The sequence below is a fragment of the Mytilus trossulus genome, chromosome 4 (assembly GCF_036588685.1).
Source record: "Mytilus trossulus isolate FHL-02 chromosome 4, PNRI_Mtr1.1.1.hap1, whole genome shotgun sequence".
Taxonomy (NCBI): domain Eukaryota; kingdom Metazoa; phylum Mollusca; class Bivalvia; order Mytilida; family Mytilidae; genus Mytilus; species Mytilus trossulus.
The window spans coordinates 24,255,204-24,279,438 of record NC_086376.1 but is presented as its reverse complement, the minus strand read 5'-3'; the positions used below and the strand labels follow the sequence as shown (position 1 = coordinate 24,279,438).

Genomic DNA, 24,235 nt, shown 5'->3' with positions numbered 1-24,235 from the left:
AAATAAAATTACTTAAAGTTCTTTATAACATAAAAATCTTTTTCTTGGTTTAATCAAAGGAGTAGGTTAGATAAGACATGAGATATGTTAATTTTAAAATCAACATAATTTTGCATAGGACTTGATATTTGTAGCCAAATAAGGCCCTTATCACACCTACCCCCTTACACAAATAAGCATATCATGGTTACATATCCTTAAATAATAATCACTTTCACAAAATCTTATTACCAACACCAAAGATTTGACTTTTTTTAGTAGACCAAGCATAGATTTTAGGACAAAAAGTCTCCATTAATTTGATGTTGTATCAACATTTGGCTATCCAAAGAGTTTTATTAAGAAACTGATAATTTAGATGGATTCGTTTACTTAATATGCAATTTCTGTTCATCTTTTTTTTTTGCTTTATCTTTTAATATACCTAATTTGTATGCACTTATTCCTAATTGCAGTGGATATCATTTAGTTATCAAGTTATCAATATAAATTAAAAAAAATTACTACTGCACAATTCATAACATAATTATATAGCTTAGTGTAAAAGTCATGTTTAAAAGTTTGAAATTTAATAGAAAAATGCCCTTTTTCATGTAGTTTTAGAGTGTGATTTTTTTAAATAGGAAAAAAATATGAAAAATTTCACAAATTTTAAAGGGATATGTAAAAATTGTAAGAAAATCCTGCATGTGAAATATAAAAATTCACTGGGGTAAAGCTGATGACCGTAACTGCATTCACGGTCATCCCAAGATGTCGGACGAAAAATTAGGTCAGTATTTGTATTATCTGTTAAGGTGTTTCTACATCATTTTCTTTACAAAGCATACATTGGTACGATGTAAATTTATAAAAGATTCACACGGAAGTCACAAATCTCTACCGAGGAACGTGTATAGAACGGGAAATTGGATTTGAAAAATTCGCTAAGATGACCGTAAATCATCTTTAAAATATTTTCAAGATGACCGTAACATATAATAAGGATGACCGTGATTGGTGAAATGATGACCGTAATTTCGGAAGGATGACCGTAATTTATAAAGGATGACCGTAACTTTCATAGTATAACCGTCATTTCTAAGAAATATCCGTATTTGTATTACCTTTTTTGTATCAAATAATTAATCGTGTTGGTGTAAGACGTATTTATAAGACAACAATATCATAATGGTAGACAAAAATAAGACGTGCTTCAAATACATGGTTCGTCATATGTAGCATCCAACTACAAGCCAAAAGATTTTTTTTATTTCGGAGATTCCTATTAACTTTATATAATAAATACAGCTTTTTAAAAATGCCAAAAAGACAATGGATGTACAGCCAAATGGCCCATTTATATTATAGCGTTTCAACTACCATTGCAGATGTTAGTTTTTTTTTTATTTCAGATACGTACATGTGTTATCAATTTTCCACTTGCATGTTCACCTCATCTAATGTAGACAAATCAAGATTTTATTCTGGTCCTCTGGAACCATTCACTGGGATGGGCTCAATTACCGGATATTCATAATGTTAAAGGTTCATCTGAGGGAATTGAAAAATATGGCCGTTTCTACACACACATATCTATTAAGAGAACAGACAAACTGATGCATCTAGGAACGTATTAAGGATTATGTACCCTTGTGTTGCTTCAATGCTAAACATATGGAAATTTTATAGAAATTCCACAGCCTTTATCCTTGTTCTATCATATTTGGCAATTTGATGACCGATAGATATAGGATTATTGCATGCAGTGCTAGCATTGATTTCCTTAAAGCAAGTTTATTAATGTAGTTATTGGTTAGAACAAATAAAAATATGGACCAAATCAAGTACAGCTTTTTGGGTGCGCTCGACTTTAATTACTCTGCACGAGGTATTTTGAAATTTACATGTTGGTTAGAACTTTTTGTAAAAAATTAACACTAGCACAGCATAGAAAAGCAAGTGAGTAATCTATGTTTCAAATTTTATAACAAAAGTCTCTTTATTAAAGGCTGTGAATTTTCTATAAAAATCTTGGTTAATTTGCCAGAAAGTACTCTTTTCCAATTAAATGCAATGCAACAGTAAATAATAATGCTTTGCATCAAGTATATATGTTTAAAATGGACTGTATCTATTATTCATTATATCTGTAGTTTTGATACAATTGATGTTAAAAAAAATCGTACAAAAATGGCTACAGAAGGGTACATAAACCTTTAAGCATGGCAGGACCTTTAGATATGTAAAATTTATATAAAGTCTATGTTTGAGAAAAAAAAAAACTAACTTACCTGGTTTTTTAGTTGCATTTTTTTTAAATATGCAGAAGATAGCAAATAAACAGACTAACGAGTTTTATTTGATACGGTCTACTCAGTTACACAGTTAAAATCGCCTATTGTTTGCAGTGTCTATTGTTTCTAGTGTCCATTTAAATCAAAACTACTCACAACATCGATTATACTATTTACTATCATTTTCATATAAACTCAAAATACGCCAAATAGTTAAAAAGAACTAACCGAGCCCCTATTGCGACAAACTCAACAAAAACAATGCATACAAATATGGATATTTCTTTCAATTGACGGTCATACTTTTACATTTAGTTATTCTTTATAAATTACGGTCATCCTTAACAATTTACGGTCATCTTTTAACCAATTACGGTCAGCCTTGTTATGAATCGCTAATCCTGTTACGGTCATCTCGATTACGATTTACGGTCATCCTAGCGAATTTTTCAAATCCAAATTCCCGTTTTATACTCGTTCCTCGGTAGAGATTTGCGACTTCCGTGTGAATCTTTTATAAATTTACATCGTATCAAGGTATGCTTTGTAAAGAAAATGATGTAGAAACACCTTAGCAGACAATAAAAATAATGACCTAATTTTTCAGCTGACATCTTGGGATGACCGTGAATGCAGTTACGGTCATCAGCTTTACCCCAGTGAAAATTATACTTGACACGTAATTATTCTAAAATAATTGAGTTTTAACCTATTTGAAAATTTAAATAATATTGTAACAAAATTGTGTGAAAGTATGAAATATAATATAACATATGGCAGTAAAATGACAATGAAATAGTATCAATCTGAGTCTTCTTCATCTCCATAATCTTGTGACGTTGTCCGTGGTGCAGCTGTAATAGACATGATAATGGTCAATAACATACACAAATAACATACACGAATAACATACACAAATAACACACAAATAACATACACAAATAACATACATAAATAACATAACTTAACTTGGTTCTCAGAGTATAATATTTTTGACCGAAACAGCAAATTAAATAATTTGAGGGGTTTATTTCTGAGTCTTGAGTATGATATCTGTGCTCGATTATTTAAGACAACAAGACCTAGTAAAAAATCAATAAAGTCTATGTTCTGTCTGATTAAAACCAATAGACAGATAGATTCTGCATTAATTTTCATGTTTTATCAAAACCCTGTTATCCATACCAAATAAGTTTTTGAATTCAGAACTTCTTTTCTGTAAGATTTTAGTAATTGCATAGATGAACATAATGATGTCTTGTGAGTGATTCAGAGGGACTGCTGGTCTAAATCCATTTTTTTTTATTTAATAAAAGATTTCTCTATGTTTTTCTATAAATGAACTGTATCTTAAAGTAAAAATGAAATAAAATAAAAAAAATGGGGTCACTGTTCATTTGCGCTCACAATCTGCCTTCGAAAAAAGCATACAGTTTTGTAAAGTTGCTTTTTTCTGTGGAACTAATAGGCGAAATAAAGGTAATATTGAAATACAAAAAGAAATTTTATTCAGGGTTAAAAAGATCTTTCAATTTTAATGCCAAAAAAATGGCATTTATCCACCAAAGGGAGATAATTTGGAACTTTTCGATGGTATATACATTTTAAAAGTCATCTGGGGCCAACACGAATTGATTTTTTTAATGATTTTTGTAAAATATGATAAAGTAACAACTACTAAAGTTTGTAATGAAAAACAAATGTTTATTTTTTTCTGAAATTTTTATACCCTCAAGCCTCCTTAAATAACAGAACCAAATAAAGACATACCTGCTAATTTGAGTTGTGCTAATGTTTCAGGATCTTTAGCTAAATCATATGGACGTTTTCTTTCATTATTTCTCACATCTACCTGAGCACCTAAAAACAAAGTTTATTTTTCATTACTGGTATCATGATCAAGGATCAGAAAAAATAAATCATACAATTTTATTCATTTTTTTCAAACTATCAAAATTATTCATAGATATGTGGAATCAGAAACATATCATATTGCCCTTGGCGGGCCTTGATGACATCAATGAACTTGTACTGTTGGTTTCAAATCAAATCAAATCAAAGTTTTATTTATTGTCGATACATGTACATATAAAACAAAGTAACACAGGCTCTAGCATTGTCTAGTAAGCTTTTAAAATCCACATTTACCAAATGAAGTTTCTTGGCTTTTTGACTAAAAACTTGGACAGATACCTAGTAGTTTTATTTTTATCTCATCTTTTTTATTTCAATCCTTAAAATATTAGATCAAGATTAACTTAAGAAGTTACAACATTCAGAACACTGTTATACAAGGTAGTTCCATAACAATACTGATGTTTACAAGCCTACCATGTTCTATTAATAATTTAACTACTTCTGGGTGACCTTTCCATGCTGCTGAGTGTACTGGAGTATCTCCTATTTTGTTCTAAAATTAAAATTATAACTAAAATAATTCTAATAAAAATGATTAAAGTATTGTAATTTTTCTTATACATGTATATCAGATACTTATACCAGTAGATCACTCAGTAAAATTCAATATTTGGTTAAACTTTCTATTTTTAGAGACAGTGTGCATGTATATGAAAATAACAGAAACCTAACAATAGTAAACAAACCTGAAAAGAAACTTCAGACTGTACTTTATTATTCATAATTTATCACAAAGAGTAAATGGACTTTTTGGGGCCCTTTATAGCTTGTTGTTCGGTGTGAGCCAAGGCTCTGTGTTGAAGGCCGTACTTTAACCTATAATGGTTTACTTTTTAAATTGTTATTTGGATGGAGAGTTGTCTCATTGGCACTCACACCAAGAAATATAAGAAATATTAGAGTATAACCATATCAATTCTCTTTACTTGAGTAAAACTTGAGTTGACATAAATCAAAGCTCTTTAAACTAATAAAATTCTGTCATTTTTTTCTGCCTTTAAATTAAAAAAAAATATCAAGACATATCTCAAAGAATAATTCTAATTTGATTGAAGCAAAGTCAAAGAGGAATAACCTGTGTTCCCAGTTTATTTAAATTGTCACAATCCAATACAAAAAGAAAATGATTTTAAAATCTAATATCAAGATTCTGCAGTACAAAGACAAAAAATTTGCAAATATATTTGAAACTTTATGACTATTATTTATTTTTTTATTTTTAGCCACATGGTGTTGTCAGTTTGTTTTTCAATCTGTGAGTTTGAATATCCTTCTGGTATATTTTGCACCTCTTTTGTAGCTATAAGTGTCTATCTTCTGTAATGCCATAAAGCTGTGCATATTTAAGGGTGACATGTACTGTATCTACCGGTATATCTTACATAAATTCATTATATATACCTGAACATTTACTTGACAATTAGGTACAGCTAGTAAGATCTTTACACAGTCTATATGACCACCATGTGATGCCCAATGTAGAGGTATTGATCCAGCTTTATCTAAACCATTCACAGAAACCTGAAACATATCAGATTTGAACTAGATATCATTGAGATGGAAGCCATCTCTGTGGGCCCCGCTGTCAATAACGTGGGGTAAATATTAGTTGTATGGATAATCTGATATGAAGCATTATTTGAAGTTACTACATAGTCTCATGTGTGATTTCAATCTAAGATTTTAAGTTAAAACTGATAAATATTCTTATCTTACTTTCATAGTATAATAGTGATATGACTGCATGATGTGAACTAATTGTTGACTACTCTAAGGTGACTTCTGGATATATGGATTGATGTTTGAACAATATGTTTAAAGGTGCTGCCCAATTGATATTTGTCACATATTTTTAGAATTATGCCTTCAATATATTATGACCCACCAAGTATAAAGTATGAAATATTAACGGTTCTCGAGAGGTAGAGCGGACACAATTTGTTAAGAACAACGAACGGATGGACAGACCGACAGACTGACCTTAGACCTAGGATGCATACATTATGACACATTCTCTGGTGTTGGTTTATATATATGTTAAGTTGAAAATGTTTGTCAGGTATAAAGTATGAAATAATAACAGCTGTCCTCTCAAAATATAGTGTGGATCAAATTTGTAAGCGATGGACAGACCAACAGACAGACAGACCTTTGACCTAGGAAGTGGTACATACATCATGACACACCCTCTGGTGTTGGTTAAAATGGATGTCAAGTATAATATTTGAAATCATAATGGTTTTCAAGTTCTAGAGCGGACACAATCTTCACCACAGGACACAGGATTGTCAACTGAAACCAAAGTTTTTTTGACGTTGACCTTTGACCTAAGAAGTTGTACATACATCATGACACGCCCTCTGGTGGTGGTTAAAATGGATGTCAAGTATAAACTTTGAAATCATAACGGTTATCTAGATATGGAACGGACACGATCTTCACCACAGGACACGGGGTTGTCAACTCTAAACCAAAGTTTTTGACCTTGACCTTTGATCTAGGAAGTTGTACATACATCATGACACACCCTCTGGTGTTGGTTAAAATGGATGTCAAGTATGATATTTGAAATCATAATGGTTCTCAAGATATAGAGCGGACACAATCTTCACCACAGGACACAGGATTGTCAACTGAAACCAAAGTTTTTTTGACGTTGACCTTTGACCTAGGAAGTTGTACATACATCATGACACGCCCTCTGGTGGTTGTTAAAATGGATATCAAGTATAAACTTTGAAATCATAATGGTTATCTAGATATGGAGCGGACACGATCTTCACCACATGACACGGGGTTGTCAACTAAAACCAAAGTTTTTGACCTTGACCTTTGACCTAGAAAGTTGTACATACAACATGACACACCCTCTGGTGTTGGTTGATAATCATGTTAAGTATTAGGTATGAAATCATAATGGTTCTCTAGATATGGAGCGGACACGAAAGTGTTACGGACGGATGGACGGACAGACGGACGGACAGACTGATCATTATAGGGCGACCCGACTTTTAGTGGGGGCCCTAATAAATCAGTTTACACCTCATCAAGGAAGATTGACATTCTCAATGAAATTACATTAGCCAATTCTGGTCAATTACATGTATCTTGTAACCCAGGATTGATTGATGTTTAACACCACTTTCAACACTATTGAGCTATTTCATGATAATCAGATTTTATTTTTGGAGGAAGCTTGAGTGCACAGAGCAAACCACCAACCTTATGTAAGAAAACTAACAATCCTAGTCAATTAATATTGGAGTTAAGTGCACTTTCCCTGTACATACAGGATTCAACTCATAACATCAATGTAAACTGGCTATTTTCTTATATCTAGTGATACAGTAGTTGGACTACTTACACCACCCTGCCATCGAGGCTTCTGTATCCTAGGAAGGTTTGTAGGGTAACTTGCAGGAGTAACATGTATGGTAAAATATGCTCTATCTATCTATTGACAATACAAAACTTATAAATTTTGAAATCAAACTTAGCAATCCAATTATCATGCCCTTATTTCATGTTTTTTTAATTTCATATTGAAAACAAGAATGTGTCCCTAGTACACGGATACCCCATCATTTTCTATGTTCAGAAGACCATCAAAATGGGGTAAAACTCTAATTTGGCATTAAAATAAGAAAGATCATATCATAGGAAACATGTGTACTAAGTTTCAAGATGAATGGACTTCAACTTCATCATAAACTACCTCAACCAAAAACTTTAACCTGAAGTGGGACAGACGGCCAAACAGACGTACAGACCAGAAAATATAATGCCCATAAATCATGTAAATGGGGCATAATAAACATGATAAATGAGAAAGTGATTTGTATGGACCAATTAAACATTTTTGTAAAGATCAACAGTACAACATATGAATATACAAACATCTACAGGTCATAATTGATAAACCAGTAATGAATAAAATAACTATAAGGGATAGAAAAATGTGGCCTTTTCTAAATGCTTCTGATATGTTTTAGAAATTATGACAAAATAGAAGTAGACTTAGTTCATCTTATTGAAAAACTTCTTATGGACTTGTTTATTAAAGCTTACTTACATTATTATTCAGACATTCCTGTAGAAAAGGAACATTGCCTCTCTTTGCTGCTTCATGTAAAGGGAAATCTATAGATTCTGTACTAGATTCAACTAAAATAGAAAAATGTTCAATGAGGTATAACTCTATAATTCTGGAAGTAATAAATAATACAGAAGTCTTTTATTACAACTCCAGTTTCCATAAGGAGTGACAAAAAAAAGTTTCATTTTTTTAAAGTTTTTTCTTAATCAAATGTTTGCTGTTTTATTAAAAGTTTTGGCTGAATTCAAACATCTATCTTTATGAACAAAAATATTGCATCTTTTTCAGAACATGAAACCAGAAAAATGGAAGGATATTATGAATACTGGAAGTGGTGTGGACTAGTAAAGTAAGCAAATAAACATGAGGTAGAAAACAACAGAAATACTGAGAATGGAAATGGTGAATGTGTCATAGAGACAACAACCAGACCAAATAGCAGAAAACAGCTGAGGGCCACCAATGGGCTTTCAATACAGCGAAAAAATCCTGCAACTCGGGGCTTGCTTAAGCTGACTTTACGTTTTTAATCTTTGTGGTTTGTGGCACTTTTACCTCAGTAATTACAATTTCACCTTACTACATAATATTACATGATATAAACATGGACAGATTTGTTTGTGTGGCATTATATCATATGTTGCTTTAGTTATATGTACACATTAAATATCAGGTAACTCGTCACCGTAATTAAATCTTTGCGCATTTTGGTAACTAACTACATAGTTTGAATGATACATTATGAGTTATATTCAATGAAAATACAAGCTTGTATTTTTTGTCTATCTGATGAGTTAAGCCTTTTTCAACTGATTTTTATAGTTTGTTCTTATGTTGTACTGTTATACCACTGTCCCAGGTTAGGGGAGGGTTCCCGGTTGGGATCCCGCTAACATGTTTAACCCCGCCACATTATTTATGTATGTGCCTGTTCCAAGTCAGGAGCCTGTAATTCATTGGTTGTCGTTTGTTTATGTGTTACATATTGGTTTTTCGTTCATTTTTTTAAAATAAATAAGGCCGTAAGTTTTCTCGTTTGAATTGTTTTACATTGTCTTATTGGGGCCTTTTATAGCTGACTATGCGGTATGGACTTTGCTCATTGTTGAGGGCTGTACAGTTACCTATAGTTGTTAATGTTTGTGTCATTTTGGTCTTTTGTGGATAGTTGTCTCATTGGCAATAATACCACATCTTCCTTTTTATATTATTTTTCAATTACTGGAGGGACTATTTTTGTTGACACAGCAAATTTTTACTGTCTATACTGTAGTTACATGACAACCTTGCTATCATACATTGTACAGCCATTTCAGGAGGTATTATTTAATTGCCACATTCCTATTGCCTTACTCACCATAGTTACTAGGTATAAGCCCTATCTTATTGCCACATTTTGCTTTCCACCAATCAGTACTGCTAGTCATATCTAATATATATAATGTATCACCTTCATCAAAGGACAGCTCATCAGTCTGCAAAGATATGAACAGTATAATGATGATAATGAATCATTATCTCAAGAGTTGAGCGTCCCATTCAAATTCATAATCCCAAGATCTTATAAATTAAATAAAGGTTAAATCAAATATCAACTCTTGTTCATAAAAGGATTTTTATTTAATATATCCCGGCAAGGGAAGAAGAAAAAATTTGCGAATGAAAATTCACAGATCTAACATTGTTGGATTGATGTTAAGACAAGTTGTATATATATATATATGTATATACAAACAATTATTATAACAATATTCAAGCGTACCAAATTTTATCTCTTCCTGACAACATACTACAAAGTGCAGCAGAATGAGTGTAAAGGAGATTTGAAAGATAAAATTTCTACTGGTTTTTCATGATTTTAAATACATTTTTGTACATGTACTAAAAAAAATGAAATTTACAGGAACAGTCAGTTTGTATGTACATGTACAGATCAATAACTTACATGACTTATGTTTACAACAAATTATTATCATCATCTTGATTATAATCATGATACAATGTATACGAAAAGATGCTAATACACTGTCACATGATACATATGTATGCTTACCTGCTGAGCAGTATATGGATATAAAGAACGAAAAACTTTGACCTGACCTGAAATTAAACAAATATAATGTAATACATTGTAAAATAAAACAAAAAGGCATGTTTTTTAACTTAACCATGCATGGATAATATAAAATCAATGATTTTAAGAGGAATAAATTTATAGCATTGTTTATAAGATTTTAAATTTAAGAAAAATTACAAGATGTGAGAGGATTGGGTACAGGTCATTTCATAAACTGTTGTTCTGTACCTATATCTGTATACAACATTCTTAACTAGGTCTATTTTTTTTTTTTCATATTAAACATATTTTCGTAACCTAATATTAAAAATATGATGATATGAATTGCAGGTCACACATGCAAAATGACATGGAAGAAATGTTAAATACGAGAGGGGGGATAGGAGGGGTCCTGATCCAGAAATCCTGGGGCTTAAAAACACAAAATCACGAAATCCTGGACTTAAAAAAACGAAATTCTGAGATCCCGAAATTTGAAAAAAAAATACCGGATCCCGAAAGGGTCAATCCTAAAATCCCAAGTTTAAAAACTCGGGATTTCGGAGTCCCATAAAGGTCCTATCCCCCCTCATACAATATTTGTTGGACGGGTAAATATCCACTTTTAATCTGGGACAAGCTCTGACGTCCTACGGCCTAAGCTTGTCTGGTAAAACAGGGTTGGAGATGAGAGTAATCTGGAATTTATATACTCAGCTATCTAAAAAGGCCCCAAAATATTACTTTGCTCAATCATTTGTCAGTAGAACTGAAGTCAAGATAAACACCTTTCCTACTTACAAACTTTGGTAAGTCTTTTACACGTTCGAGATCGTACACGCTTTATAATTTTGAAATTAAAACACAATACTACACAAACAAATTTAGACAGATTGAGAGATGTCGGCTTGACAGATCAGTACAATTCAGCAAATTAGCATAGCTGATCACACATAGAAATTGGTTATGACGGTTGAAAACAGGATATGTACCAGGTTTTGGAACGGGTGGTGGAGGTCTGCCAGGTCGTGGTTTCGACATTTCTGTGAAGTTTCTGTAAGTTTTTCTCTTCCTTAGGATGCAACACGGAAGTCGGAAGTTTACAACAACATCATACCAGACATGCGCTCTTACGGGAAACCACGCCCACTTGAATCGAAAGTTCGAACTGAAAGTAGAAATTCTGCTATGAGGGTCTGTAGGGGTCTTCATTTCAATTCATTTTAAAAAAAAAATTGTATGCAGTTCAGTTCAGTTCAGTTTCTTGTATATTCCTCCATTAAATGTGGAGCACTACCCAAAGGGTATAGTTTGAGCAACTATTTACACCTTAAAACATAGGGAAACAATTAATTATATTATATACAGATGACTGAATTTGGTTATAATGATCACTAAATAATAGATATCATAATTAATTCATAGGATTGTCATCATAAAGTTTTTTGAAAATATATAATAATTTGTATGTGCTAGGGTGTAGGAAAATGTTAAAAAACAACAACTGCATATATACATGTATTTACAAGAATTAAATTTAAAATTACTTATAATCATTAGATGAGAGTGCTGTAATAATATCAGGAATAATAATGAAAGTTTTTCTTGTAAGACTTATGTAGAATGGTTGGGGTTTGGACAAAATTTAAGCTGTAATATGTACAAAAATTTTCTTTACAGTTTAATTTCTATATGGAGATCTTGTCATTACTCTTTTTTAGTTATAACTGATATCTTACAATTTTAAAGGGAAGATTTAAAAAAAAAAAAAAAAAAAAATGGAATATGCCCATTTTCTCTTTTCGTATTTACTAGCCCATTATTTCAGTTCCCATAATGTTCTATTTATTATTATGATTTTGCCTGTGACTGTTAAAAATAAATTTCTCACTTTTGGCAAGGACGTATATAACATCTAATATACGTCCTTGCTTTTGGTCAATTAAGTTATAATGGTTATTTCTCAGTAAACATGTATGTTATAAATTCTTTGGCCCATTTATTTTCTATTCTATCAACACCATCTCTACTGTCATGATGTAAAGTGTATCTATTGTGTGTAAATGTGATGACAGATTTGAAACAAAATATTATGATAAGTATAATTATAATAATGGAATATATTAGTAAGGTTGGCCACGGTTTATCGAACATGAAAGTCACATAACTGATTTATAACTGAAACTGAATTTGCTGAATTACATGTGATTTAGAATGAACATTAATTCAATACTATCAAGAAAATAAAACAAAAACATGGATTCGAATCCGATCCTCTTTGGTTGTGTGTGGGTTTTTTTTAACAATGATTGCTACCCATGCAGGAATTATGTTAATTTTACATAAAATTTTACTATATATTAGATTGATTTAAATATCATTTGAGTTTTCGCAAATAAGTGGTTCGTGCATCTGTACATGTACCTGTGCTACATATCTCTGTTTATATGTACATCGAAAATATCAATTTAGATTTAATTTGACATGTTCAATGAGAGAATTAGACAGAGACCTATTGACCGTATTTAGGAACTGCTCTCGGAAGCTCTCAACTGTATTTACAATGAGGAAATTATTGAGGGATATCATACCGGCAATATCGAATCATTCGCCAATGACGTTAGATATATTATACGAAAGCACATCATGTCATTCAATGGCATATTTAACGGTTTCGAGTATTCAGTTAACAAAGCAGGCCCGTAGCCAGGATTTCCAACGGGGGGTTCGTTGGACTCACAAACTCGACTTTAACAGTCACAATTTGAACAAAACATTGACTTTAACAGTGCTTATTTGTTTTCAAGGGGGGGTTCGTCCGAACCCCCCCCCCCCCCCCGAACCCCCTGGCTACGGGTATGCAAAGAACATCTAAAAGATATGCAATGCTAGATCTCGAACCCAAGGAAATTGTTTTGCAACAAAGAAGTACTATATACAAAGGCATTGTTTTAGACGATTTTAAAATATTCTAATTTAACACTTTTCCCAAGTCTTATATCATGTATATACAAATTAAATTCTTTAGCTGTATAACTGAACTTTAATTGGATTTAAATTATACAGTATTTTTATTATAAACAAACGGTTTGGTCTGTTAAACACCAGATCTATGTTATGGTATTTAAATTGCTCTTTTAAACATTGACAATGGTAAAAATATATACCAAACGTAAATATGAATTACTTCTTATTGTTCGATTTCATTTATATGAAGGTTTAAATGTGTTTTCTCAATAACATTGATGACATAAAAGTGAATTTGTTCAGGTAGCTCTTTGATATTAACGAAATAATTAACACATTGGACTAAAAAGCGAATAAACGGAATGGTTGCAGGTAAGATCGATTTGGTATTTTGATGCATTTTTTTTCATTTTGAAACAGAAATTAAATTATACTAGACATAACTTTACTGTTCAATAAGTTGTAGTTTTCTCCTTTTTCAAAAACGTTTATATTTTGAGACATGCATCTTTGCATGTTAAAAAGTGTTTAATTAATGGACTGTATTTTGCCTGTTTGTGTTTTCTTTTGGCCATTATGTTGTCTGTCTTTTTTTGGATTACCCTAAATTATCTCGGCCCTTTTACACAACTAATAAAACTCGTTTTGCTTTATCTTAGAAACTAACTCATAAAACACGTCTTATATATTTGTGTATATGAGCCAGCTGAAGTCCCTTTCAGAGTCCGGGATTTCTCGCTGTGTTGAACACCATTGGTGTCCATAGGGGTGTTTTCTGCTCTCTTTTTTTTTTGGGGGGGGGGGGGGTTATGACCCATCAAGTTCACTATATCCATTCTCAATTGTATACCAAATGCGGAAGAGATTTCGATAGACAATCTTTTATAACATTTGGTATTTGGCTTTGTTTTTCCTACTTCAATATAAAATGCAGGTGTAATGTTTGATCAATGAGACAGGAACACGAAACGGAAAAGTACATATATGTATAGAGCCCAAAAAATTAATTAAATAGTATAAAGGCTTGACTAGGAGTAAACAAACCGTCCGAACCAATGACAATATGGCAAGTAACAAATTACTTCGAGTCTACATCTATGTTGCAGATTTAAAGAGGGGCGAAAAGATACTAGAGGGACAGTCAAACTCATAGATCGAAAAATAAAATGAAAACGCCATGGCTAAAACAAAACAAAAAACAACAACAAACAGACAGACAGACAGACAAAAATAGTACACAAGACACAACATAGAAAACTATAGACTAAGCAACAGGAACCCCACCAACAACAAGGGTGATCTCTCAGTTTTTGTTGCTCGTGTTGTAACAAATCCGGTAAATTATAGTCAAATTTCAAATATGACAAAAACAAAGTACATACCCCCAAATATTTTCCTCTGATTATGCAAGCAATACTTTAATAATAGTATTGAATAAGTAATATTGATGGAAACTTCCCAGTGTGTATGTGATCCGGACCTTATCCCATGGCCCTTTCACATTAAAATAATAAAATATCGGACCATTTTATTGAAAATTTATTCGGTATTTATCAATCGTTTTTAAATTTAGGAGATCAATACTTGTCTATTGAAAGTACTATAAAACTTAAAAGCCATGAAACGCGTACTATTTCAATACACGGTGATGAAAAAATGTTCTATTTTTCACAGCTTGACAACGAATCTAAAAGTTATATAACTGTCAAACGAAATGCACCACTTCAATATCCGTCCGTACAAAAGAGGTATTTAATCAAACACAATCATCATTATCATAAAAGAAATCTCAAATAAAAAACATCTATACAAGGTAAGATATTTAAAAGTGTGACTGTATTCAATTAATAAATATCCTGTAATTCTACTTTTGTTAACTTTTTTGCAGTTAATATGAGTTCTAAAAATAAAAAGGAAACAGTAGATGTCTTATGATCAAGACATTAATTGAAACTGTGCTTGCATGCATTCACGAGTCAATAAATAATTTGAAACCTCAAAGTTCTCAAGACGTCTATTTACTTTCTATCACACCCTGTACACAGTAATAATTGTGTTGATACTTCCATGTACCTTACATGAATTTGGCTGTTATTCTTGGTACATTTTGGTAATAAAGCTCATTACATTTTTATGCATAATTGGCTTTTAAATTTTTAGCGTTTAAGATTCCCAATGAACTTACATTTAGAAATACCATCACAATTTCAACATTGCAATCAAAAAAGTCATATATATATATGTAAATTAAAACCTCGATAAATTATGTTCATTATTTGCATTTTCGGGTGTAACGAGTGAAACAGGAGCTGATCACCATGATATGGTGATTCCTCTAAAATATCTTTGATTTGAATTGGTAAACTTGTTTTCGTATACTTCGTTTTTTTGATCGTTTGATAGTTTATTCGTTTGTTTGTTTGTTTGTTTCCTTTTTTTAAAGGGGGAAGGGGTAGCCGTGCTTTTGAATGAGGCAACTACGTCACATTAAACATATTTAAACCACACCGTCCTTCTTTCTTTGGATATTTCGATTGTCTACAGTCCCAAGTATTAGATATTCGATAATGTTTTTGTATAGATTTACAAGTATGAATTCCACGGCCTTTAATAAAGTTGATCATTATCTACTCTCACGGTTAAATTTGTTAAAAGTAAAATTGGAGGTTTATTGACAACTTAAACAACGCATTACATAACTTATCAAAAGACCTGCACTACTTACACATATAAATCTTTACAATTTAGGCATGTAATCAATACACATCATTAATAATGAAAGAAATCTCAATTAAATACGTTATCTGGAAATCAAGGTAAGATGTCTTAAAACTCTCTGTATTTACGAAACTTAAAATTACAAATTACCTTTGAAGTACATATTTTTTTTAATTTAAACTTTCTATATATTGAAGCAAAATACAATGATGATCTGTTGCTTTATTCTGCTACAGGTTTAAAGCATATCTATCAAATGTTAAAAAATGGTATATTAATTCAAACACAACATGCATGGTTGATATATTAATCATCGAACACCATGGTTTATTTGTTGAAATTGGGCTTTGAACTAGATTTTGATAATTGCGAGTGCACTTAGGTCAGTATTTTAATTGTGTCGGTTGTCTTAATGATTCAGATATTTGTTTTACTCATTATTACTTTTCTGATGAGTCGTTCATGCCAACCAAATTGTCAGTTTATGTTTATGTCATGTTTAAAACCGCTGTCTCTTTTGACGGGAATGAGCCTGCACAAAAACGTTTACCCCCACAGTAGTTTTCATGGGGACGGGTGATGTCTGTCATAACTGAGTTTTCATTACTGTTTTAGCTAACATTTGGCTGTTAGTTTTTGCTTTTGAATATTGCTATTTGGCATACCGAGGGGTCTGTTATTATAGCTTACTGTGTTACGTTATGGGTTTTGATCATGATGTTTGAAAGCCGTACAACGAAATTTAGTTGTTTACGTCTTCTTCCTTTGGTCTCTTTTGAGTAGATGTTTCATTAGTAATCATGATATATCTCGTTTTTTTAAACACAAACTATCACAAGAGACGACATATATATGCAATGGTATTTAGAGAAGATCTCTGATTGTTTTTCCATAAACCAGGTACAGTCGTTATTGACTTGATGATTTATAAAGCTTCAAATATCGTATTTATACTTAGACTTATCCTACATCACCTTAAATTTATACAGGTTATACAATTTTCGAGTTATTTAGCAAATGTAGTCGTTGGTATAGGACATATTTCAATATCTCGACAAATTCTTTCTGAAATCTGTATACTAGGTATTACGAATGGAATTATATGTGTCTGTTGTGACTTTTTATAAATATAGATAAGCATAAACATATAAAACATTTCCGTTTATATTTCAGTGACGGACATTAGATGAAATGCCGAAGATAAAAATTATATCATCTTTGGAAACATCCGAGAAAGTTGTAAAATCCCTTCTTTGTTTGGACAGACCTGTCATTGGAGTCAACTGTAAAGGTGCTGATTTAGGACCACAGGGTAAATGGTGTTACAATAGGGAGGAAATAGTACAATTGATGATCTGTGTTTTTACATATCCAACATTGAAAATGTTTTGTTTGAATGCATGTTTTTTTAAATATTTTAATGACATTAATTATTCAGTGAAGAGGACTGAATAAGTCTGATTAATTTATATATCACCCCTTTTGTACATATATTTAGGCAAATAAAATTTATTTAAACTAAAGAATTTTCTACAGCGATTAGTTGAATTGCTTGCAAAATTCATCATGAACTCCGTAAAACATTTTTTTTCACATATTCGGTGTATGGCCTTAATTAAACGCTTTATTTAAGTTAAGTACACGATGTTAAATCAACATTTAATTCATATTGTTTCAGATAATATTCAAAATGTGCAGTTAACGCTAAAATATTGCACTATCATAAAAACACGAAAAAATACATTCTTTTAAGTTTCTGTCGTCTGGTTTTGCTATGTTTGTGCATCATTTTTTAAAGAACTTTTACTTATAGGTAGAATAACGCAGGTGACAGTAAGTACCTGTTGTGATGACGTTTACATCTTTGACGTTAGGCGCCAACCAAACATAATTATAGACGGAGCTGTAATTAGACTTTTCCAATCCAGAGAACTAGTCAAGGTAAAATTAACCAATAGCGTTCATTGTATAACAAAACAAATACTTTACAAAAAATATCATTATGGCATCACATCTTGCCTACAAGTTCTATCTTTATTTTCAAACATGTAGAAGAGGGTCGAAAGATACCAGAGGAATAATTAAACTCATAGATGGAAAATAAACTGACAAGGCCATGGCTAAAAAAATTAAAAGACAAACAGACAACTAATAGTACACAATCCACAACATATAAAACTAAAGACTAAATAACACAAACCCCACCAAAAACTGGGGGTGATCGCAGGTGCTCCGGAAGGGTACGCAGATCCTTCTCCCCATGTGGAACCCGTCGTGTTGCTTATATTATTACAAATCTGGTAAAAAATATAATTCGGTAGGTCACATTCGTGAAAAGGGAAGGATATTGTAGTTACGACATAAAGAACATATCCGATATCATCTGTGAAACGGTTATTCTATAACGGTCAACCAATTCGTGATGGCGTCCGTAAAATTTACGAATGGATTATAAACTGTGCAATAAAATCCTGAGTTCGACGAAAATCACACAACACTAAGCAAAGTCCCAGAAACACTACACATACACATTGAACATCACAAACCAAGAAAGATACTCTAGAAGGTTAAGCATATTATGTAACACTGATGAATTTGTCCTAGTAAGTCCTTAGTGTTTGTAATGAATTTGTGTTTGGTTCTTCTTTTAATTTGATTACTATTGCTATTGTTAACCTAAACGACACGAAAAGACAACCAACAAAGTACCAAACACTACATAGAAATCTAAAGACTAAAACAACCATACTAGTAATAATGCTTTCACACATACAAACACAAAACGTTTTGATTTCTTTTTGCTATAATCAACCCTTTGATTTAAAAAGAGAGAGGACCCAGTTTATTGAATTGCATAATACAATATTCTTTTTCTTTTATTTTTTGACGTACATGTATATGATAAGTTTCTCTCATTTCTTTATTCCAGAATTATCTCCTCATTATTTTGTTATAAAGCTTGAAAAAGGTCATTGCTATGTTTTTATTAATTGCTTTGATATTCACTACTTTTTAGAAATGGATATGTAGACTTATATTTGTATGTGCTCAGACTTATTCTACAATTCGTAACACCCACATACCAGTTATTTTCTTTTTACGAATGCATTCTCTGGTATATGTTTCAATATGATCTGACTCGTTCGTTTTATGATTTAGGTTATTACGTTTGTCATTTCAGGTCTTCCATGATTGCAAAGCAGACAGTTCAGCATTAAAGAAAATTTATGGCGTTGATATCAATAATTATTTTGATATACAGGTATAAAGTCCTAACATTTTAATGAATTATCTTAAAAAAATATTATTTATCACAAGATAATTCATCATTGTGATTTGAAGTCCTAAGTTAAATGTTAGGACTGAACTCAACAACAAAAAAACAGGAGAAAAAAAGGAATAAGGGAATATTAGTGTAGGTTTCATTTGTATCCCTATTGCATTTGTATTAATTTCTGATGACCCCTTTTCAACCTTTTTAACAAAACGAAAACAGATAGTGTACAGATTCTCATGTATCTCGACAAAATACGGGTATACACCGACGACGATCAGGGAAGAAATAAACAGAATCGAATAAACTAACGAATTGTGTACAGTCGCGTCTAAAGGGTAATCATACTTATCAACTGTGTATTACCCGCTCGGGGGGGCCACTTCAAACTTTTTTTGGTAGGGGTGAGCAGCTGAGACATCAAGTACCCCACCCTTTTCATATATTTTTTTTATCAAAAATATATACCTTATCATATATTAATGAACAAAAAACAGACCTATACACATATTTGGATATTTTTCATCTTCTTGTACATTAGTATATGCATAAATTTTTAGGTCCCGCTCATTTTACGTTCTTGTTTAGAAGCAACGCAGTCACAATAATCACACCTTGCTTTTCCAATGAATTCGTTACATCTTAAACACTTTCCTCTATTTGCCCCTTTTTTATCTTTTATTAAGAAGAATTTTCAATTTCAAAAGACAATAAAATATGTTTTGTCAGATAAACGTAGTAGCACTTCACATAGTATCACTTTTACTGAGATTAACATTACTTAAAAACTGATAAAAAGTCACATTTGCCGTTCCCTCTCGAAGGACGCTGACACTATATTATGGAATTTCTTTAAATGTTTCATGTATACAAACTTTTCAATGTTAATTAGGTGGAAATGTCAAAATGATTGGATTTATTGCATCTATAACTAACCTCAGTGGAAATACCACATTGTATAAATAGAGTTTAATTGGGTTGACAAATAGCTGATGCATTTACGACTGTGGTTTAACCGCATCAAAAATAAATACGAACATTTGATTAGTTTCAGATACTTATGATATAATCCAGCAAGTGATAATATCAACCTATTGATATATTTAATCTGATTTTCTCACCCTTTTCATATATCATGAAGCATAAAATAGTGACCTATTCCAGCGGCTCATCCCTACCAGTCATTACATAGGAAGTGGCCCCCCCCGAGATTACCCGTCACATGATACTGATGTCAGATAATGTAGTAAGTGTAAGATCAAGAACATGACAGACCCGGTATTAATGTCAGTATAGCACACCGAGAAGGTGTTATATATTTATGACATATTTAAATGTAACTATGAGTACAGATATTCTTACAGAGTAACTATTAACCAATTAACCGAGTCGACACGACAACATTATACGCGCTCTTCGTCAATCCAAGCTTCAGTTTTTTAGTTAGAAGCATAAAACTATAGGAAAATAAAATGAATTGATAATGTTTGTGTCATTTTGGTCGCTTGTGGATAGTGGATAGTTGTCTCATTGGCAATCATACCACATCTTCTTTTTTATATTTTAAAGTTTTCAAACATATTGACAGAGAAACGTAAATGCATAGGCGACATGTACAGTTGATGGTAAATCTTATAGAAAAACATACCGGACAGTCAGTTGTTTTGACAGGAATAACCCGAAAAGCCTCTTTGCATGCTGAGACATATTACTATTACTGTAAACCAACTTATTTTGACGGATACTTTATTTCGCGTTTTACCCTTTCTTGTCTATTTCCCGGCTATTTAATTTGCAATTCTATAATTTCTGGATATAGTCGCGAAAATAAATTGCTCCCACAAATAAATTGGTTTACAGTAATCGTTAAACGTCTTGTTTTAGTTGTTGATATACTGATGATTGACATTTTTACCAATATTGCAAATGGATAGAGACTTTTGTATTTGAACTTGCAGTGGAGATCACTTCTTACCTTTCATTAGAACTGTCAGAATAATCTGTCATATAACTGTTCTAAACTGTCATATAACAGTTATACATTGAACAATTCTAAATAGAACAGTCGGAACCAACCAACTCAGTTCTAGGTTAGAACTGTTCTTAGCTAGAACTGTCTAAAAGGTGTCAGGATGACCGTTCTACATACTATTCTAGAACACTTCTCCTTACAGATTCTGAAAGATTGATTAGAGGTAAAAAGCTACCTCCACTGTACCTTGCGTTAACCGTCAAATGTTCAAACTATACTATACTGTTCAAAAGGTTGTTTCTGTATTGAACCAGGTATATCGATTCAAGGTTTACTGTATCATTTGAACGACTCTCGGACAAAAACTAACAGTAAATGAAGAATATACCATGTTATCATTAAAATTCTCCATTTCTTCATCAAGTTTATATGTTGTGTGATTTCCCTTTAATACTCGTTTAGGAATAATGATGTGCTTAATTAGGTTATGGTCAAACGCATTTCAGCCTCAATTCTAAAACAAGTACAGAAACTATAATTATTTAAATAATCAAATAAGTGGTATATAATTACTTCATAAAGTATACATTTGGTTTTAAAATATAAAGTATATAATATGTGTTAGATATTTGCAGTTAGCATTTTCTACTATTTTGGAACAACACGGCTTCCCACCAAGAAAAGTATCACTATCGTATCTTTGTGATAGATTTGGAGTTGATAGATTTACGCCAAATCGTGCACAACAGGTAGGTTAATCAAGATGACAGTAGTTGAACGATGTTCAAATATCATATATCTTAGTGTAGATAGGACTAGCAGTCACTGCTATGAATACATCAACCCGCCACTCGAATCAACACGAAGTCAACATATCGTTTCGAGTCCAGACATTGACACATATTTTCGATTCCAGCAGATTTTCGTCATAAATGTTTTTTGTGTAAGGGACACACACCTGTTATTCAAGTCCGTACCTTGTGAATATGTACAAACGTAACTTATTAAATGAATAATGTAAACACCATTCAATGTAAACAATGTCAAGCTTTATGTCTTAATAAAATGACAAAGTCTGATTTTTTTTTATGCATGAATGTCACTGTCTTTCATTTGTTTTAAGATTGTATATGATTTGGTTTGTTAATGATGCCGATGGCTGTGTCGTATGCTAGGTAAAAACTAAAATGGTATTTTTTGTATGATTTTCAGTATATGTCCCTATATCTGTCAAATGAAATATACTGTATACTTCTACTGCATGTATATTGTATACAAAAGCTATAGATGACGTATTATGGGGAATATAGGACTCTTAATGGTTTTTATTAACTTTAAAATTAATCAATTTAAAACTAGCATAATTATTTGCAGATGAAAATGACCGACATCAACTATTGGGCATTAAGACCATTAACCAGTGAAATGATTGATGTATCTGCAGCTGATGTGTTACCATTAATACCAGTGTACCATTCTCTAACACAGTAAGTATAGGAGTACAACAATTCCTATTTAACATATAATGCAAGGTTAAAACGTCAAATAGAGGCCTAGTATATCCTTTATAATACGTTTTACAAGATTAAGATAATGCAATAAGTATTAATTATTTTGAATGTAGTTAATATTTTTAATCTTTAAATAGTTACAGTATGAATAGAAACAATTGACCACAAAGGATTGTTCCGTAATACCAAGTTATGTTAAAGTGTCAAAATAAAGTAAGTTCTTTAAATACCAAGGTATAACGCAACACACCTACACACTATTTTTCGAAATGGTTTTCAATTCAATCTGGAAAAGAACCAACCGAAAGCGGTTGAAAACGATAATCGTTCAGACTAAACAAAACAGATGCAATAAGAAAGTAAAAATGATTAACGAACACTCAATAATAAAGATATGCACACATCATGTGAGCATATAGAAATACGTGTATAAAAAATCACTTAAACATAATACATGTATATCAGCAAATGCAAAATTTTTTCCAATAAGGAAGGTTTACAAGGAAGTTCCTCTGTTTATATCGGTTTCATGTTTCTACATCGATCATTAGTTTAATAGTCCTATGATTTTGTAATTCCCCACCTTGTCCTTATCCTTTGATTTACGATGCTTATTTGCTGTTTTTGGCATTTGTCTATTTTAAAACTGTATGTAACACTCGTTGCAATGTCTCCTTTATCTAATCAATAATGCTGGTTCAGTTTGTTGTTGTCCGATGAAATACAAATTTTTGCCCCTTGATGTTAAAACAGCCATCAGTGATCCGTTGACATAAACATAAATATAAAATACATTTTTTTTAATTGTATACTTTCAGGGATTTATCTCCAGATATGTTCAGCTGGTTTGAGTGTCAAAGTATCGATAGTAAATTCTATAATCCTAACAAAGTGAAAAGATCAGTTCCAGTGTGTGAGAGAATGAAGAAGATAAAACATATATGAAGTCTGTTAGGTTTAAATTATGTGAGGATTAGATGTAGTGACAAAAAGACGTGACGTGAAATATGTCGGACAGCTTTATATTTTCTGTTTTCGGACCAATCACAAATCATATAGGGTTACATTATCCAGAACCGAAGTAAACTATTTCGGATAACTTTATACTTTCTGCAAATTGGTTACAATCACAAATCCTGAGAACTTGATCATTATTCACATCATTTAATTTTCATTTGTATCATTGTATTTCCAAATTTTACGGAACAGAACTTGGTGTTCTATTGGTGTATTATGCTTAATTTTCTATTAGCAATAAATGTTGAAAATAAAATGTATGTTGGATAGTTTGATTGACTTCAGAGGCAAGCATATATTTTTTAAATTTCATTGATGTCCTATAGTAAAGAGTAAAATAAAACAAAATACTTATCAAATTGCAAAATCAAACGCTTAAACACATCAACTGTCGCATTCCTGAAATAGTACAGGCATTTTCTAATGAAAAA

The 24,235-nt window shown here is 31.7% G+C and overlaps 2 protein-coding genes across 3 annotated transcripts; one reads left to right on the top strand and one right to left on the bottom strand.

Moving 5' to 3' along the window:
• Positions 1–500: 500 nt before the first annotated feature.
• On the bottom strand, positions 501–11,497 carry LOC134714930 (osteoclast-stimulating factor 1-like). The gene is made up of 9 exons (XM_063576643.1): positions 11,338–11,497; positions 10,343–10,389; positions 9,647–9,764; positions 8,266–8,357; positions 5,595–5,714; positions 4,608–4,686; positions 4,047–4,136; positions 2,946–3,130; positions 501–706 (listed from the first exon to the last, which is right to left on the bottom strand). Exons 1-8 carry the CDS (start codon positions 11,384–11,386, stop codon positions 3,078–3,080), a joined length of 648 nt encoding a protein of 215 aa, XP_063432713.1. The 5' UTR covers positions 11,387–11,497; the 3' UTR covers positions 501–706; positions 2,946–3,077.
• A 1,969-nt stretch (positions 11,498–13,466) lies between these two features.
• On the top strand, positions 13,467–23,886 carry LOC134714929 (piRNA biogenesis protein EXD1-like). Of its 2 annotated transcripts, none has more exons than XM_063576641.1 (7): positions 13,467–13,684; positions 17,204–17,342; positions 17,844–17,971; positions 19,212–19,292; positions 21,912–22,025; positions 22,651–22,763; positions 23,606–23,886. In XM_063576641.1, exons 2-7 carry the CDS (start codon positions 17,222–17,224, stop codon positions 23,730–23,732), a joined length of 684 nt encoding a protein of 227 aa, XP_063432711.1. In that variant the 5' UTR covers positions 13,467–13,684; positions 17,204–17,221; the 3' UTR covers positions 23,733–23,886. The 2 variants fall into 2 exon arrangements, with proteins under 2 accessions (XP_063432711.1, XP_063432712.1); XM_063576642.1 differs by lacking the exon at positions 13,467–13,684 and adding an exon at positions 16,104–16,128.
• The last annotated feature ends 349 nt before the right edge of the window (positions 23,887–24,235 follow it).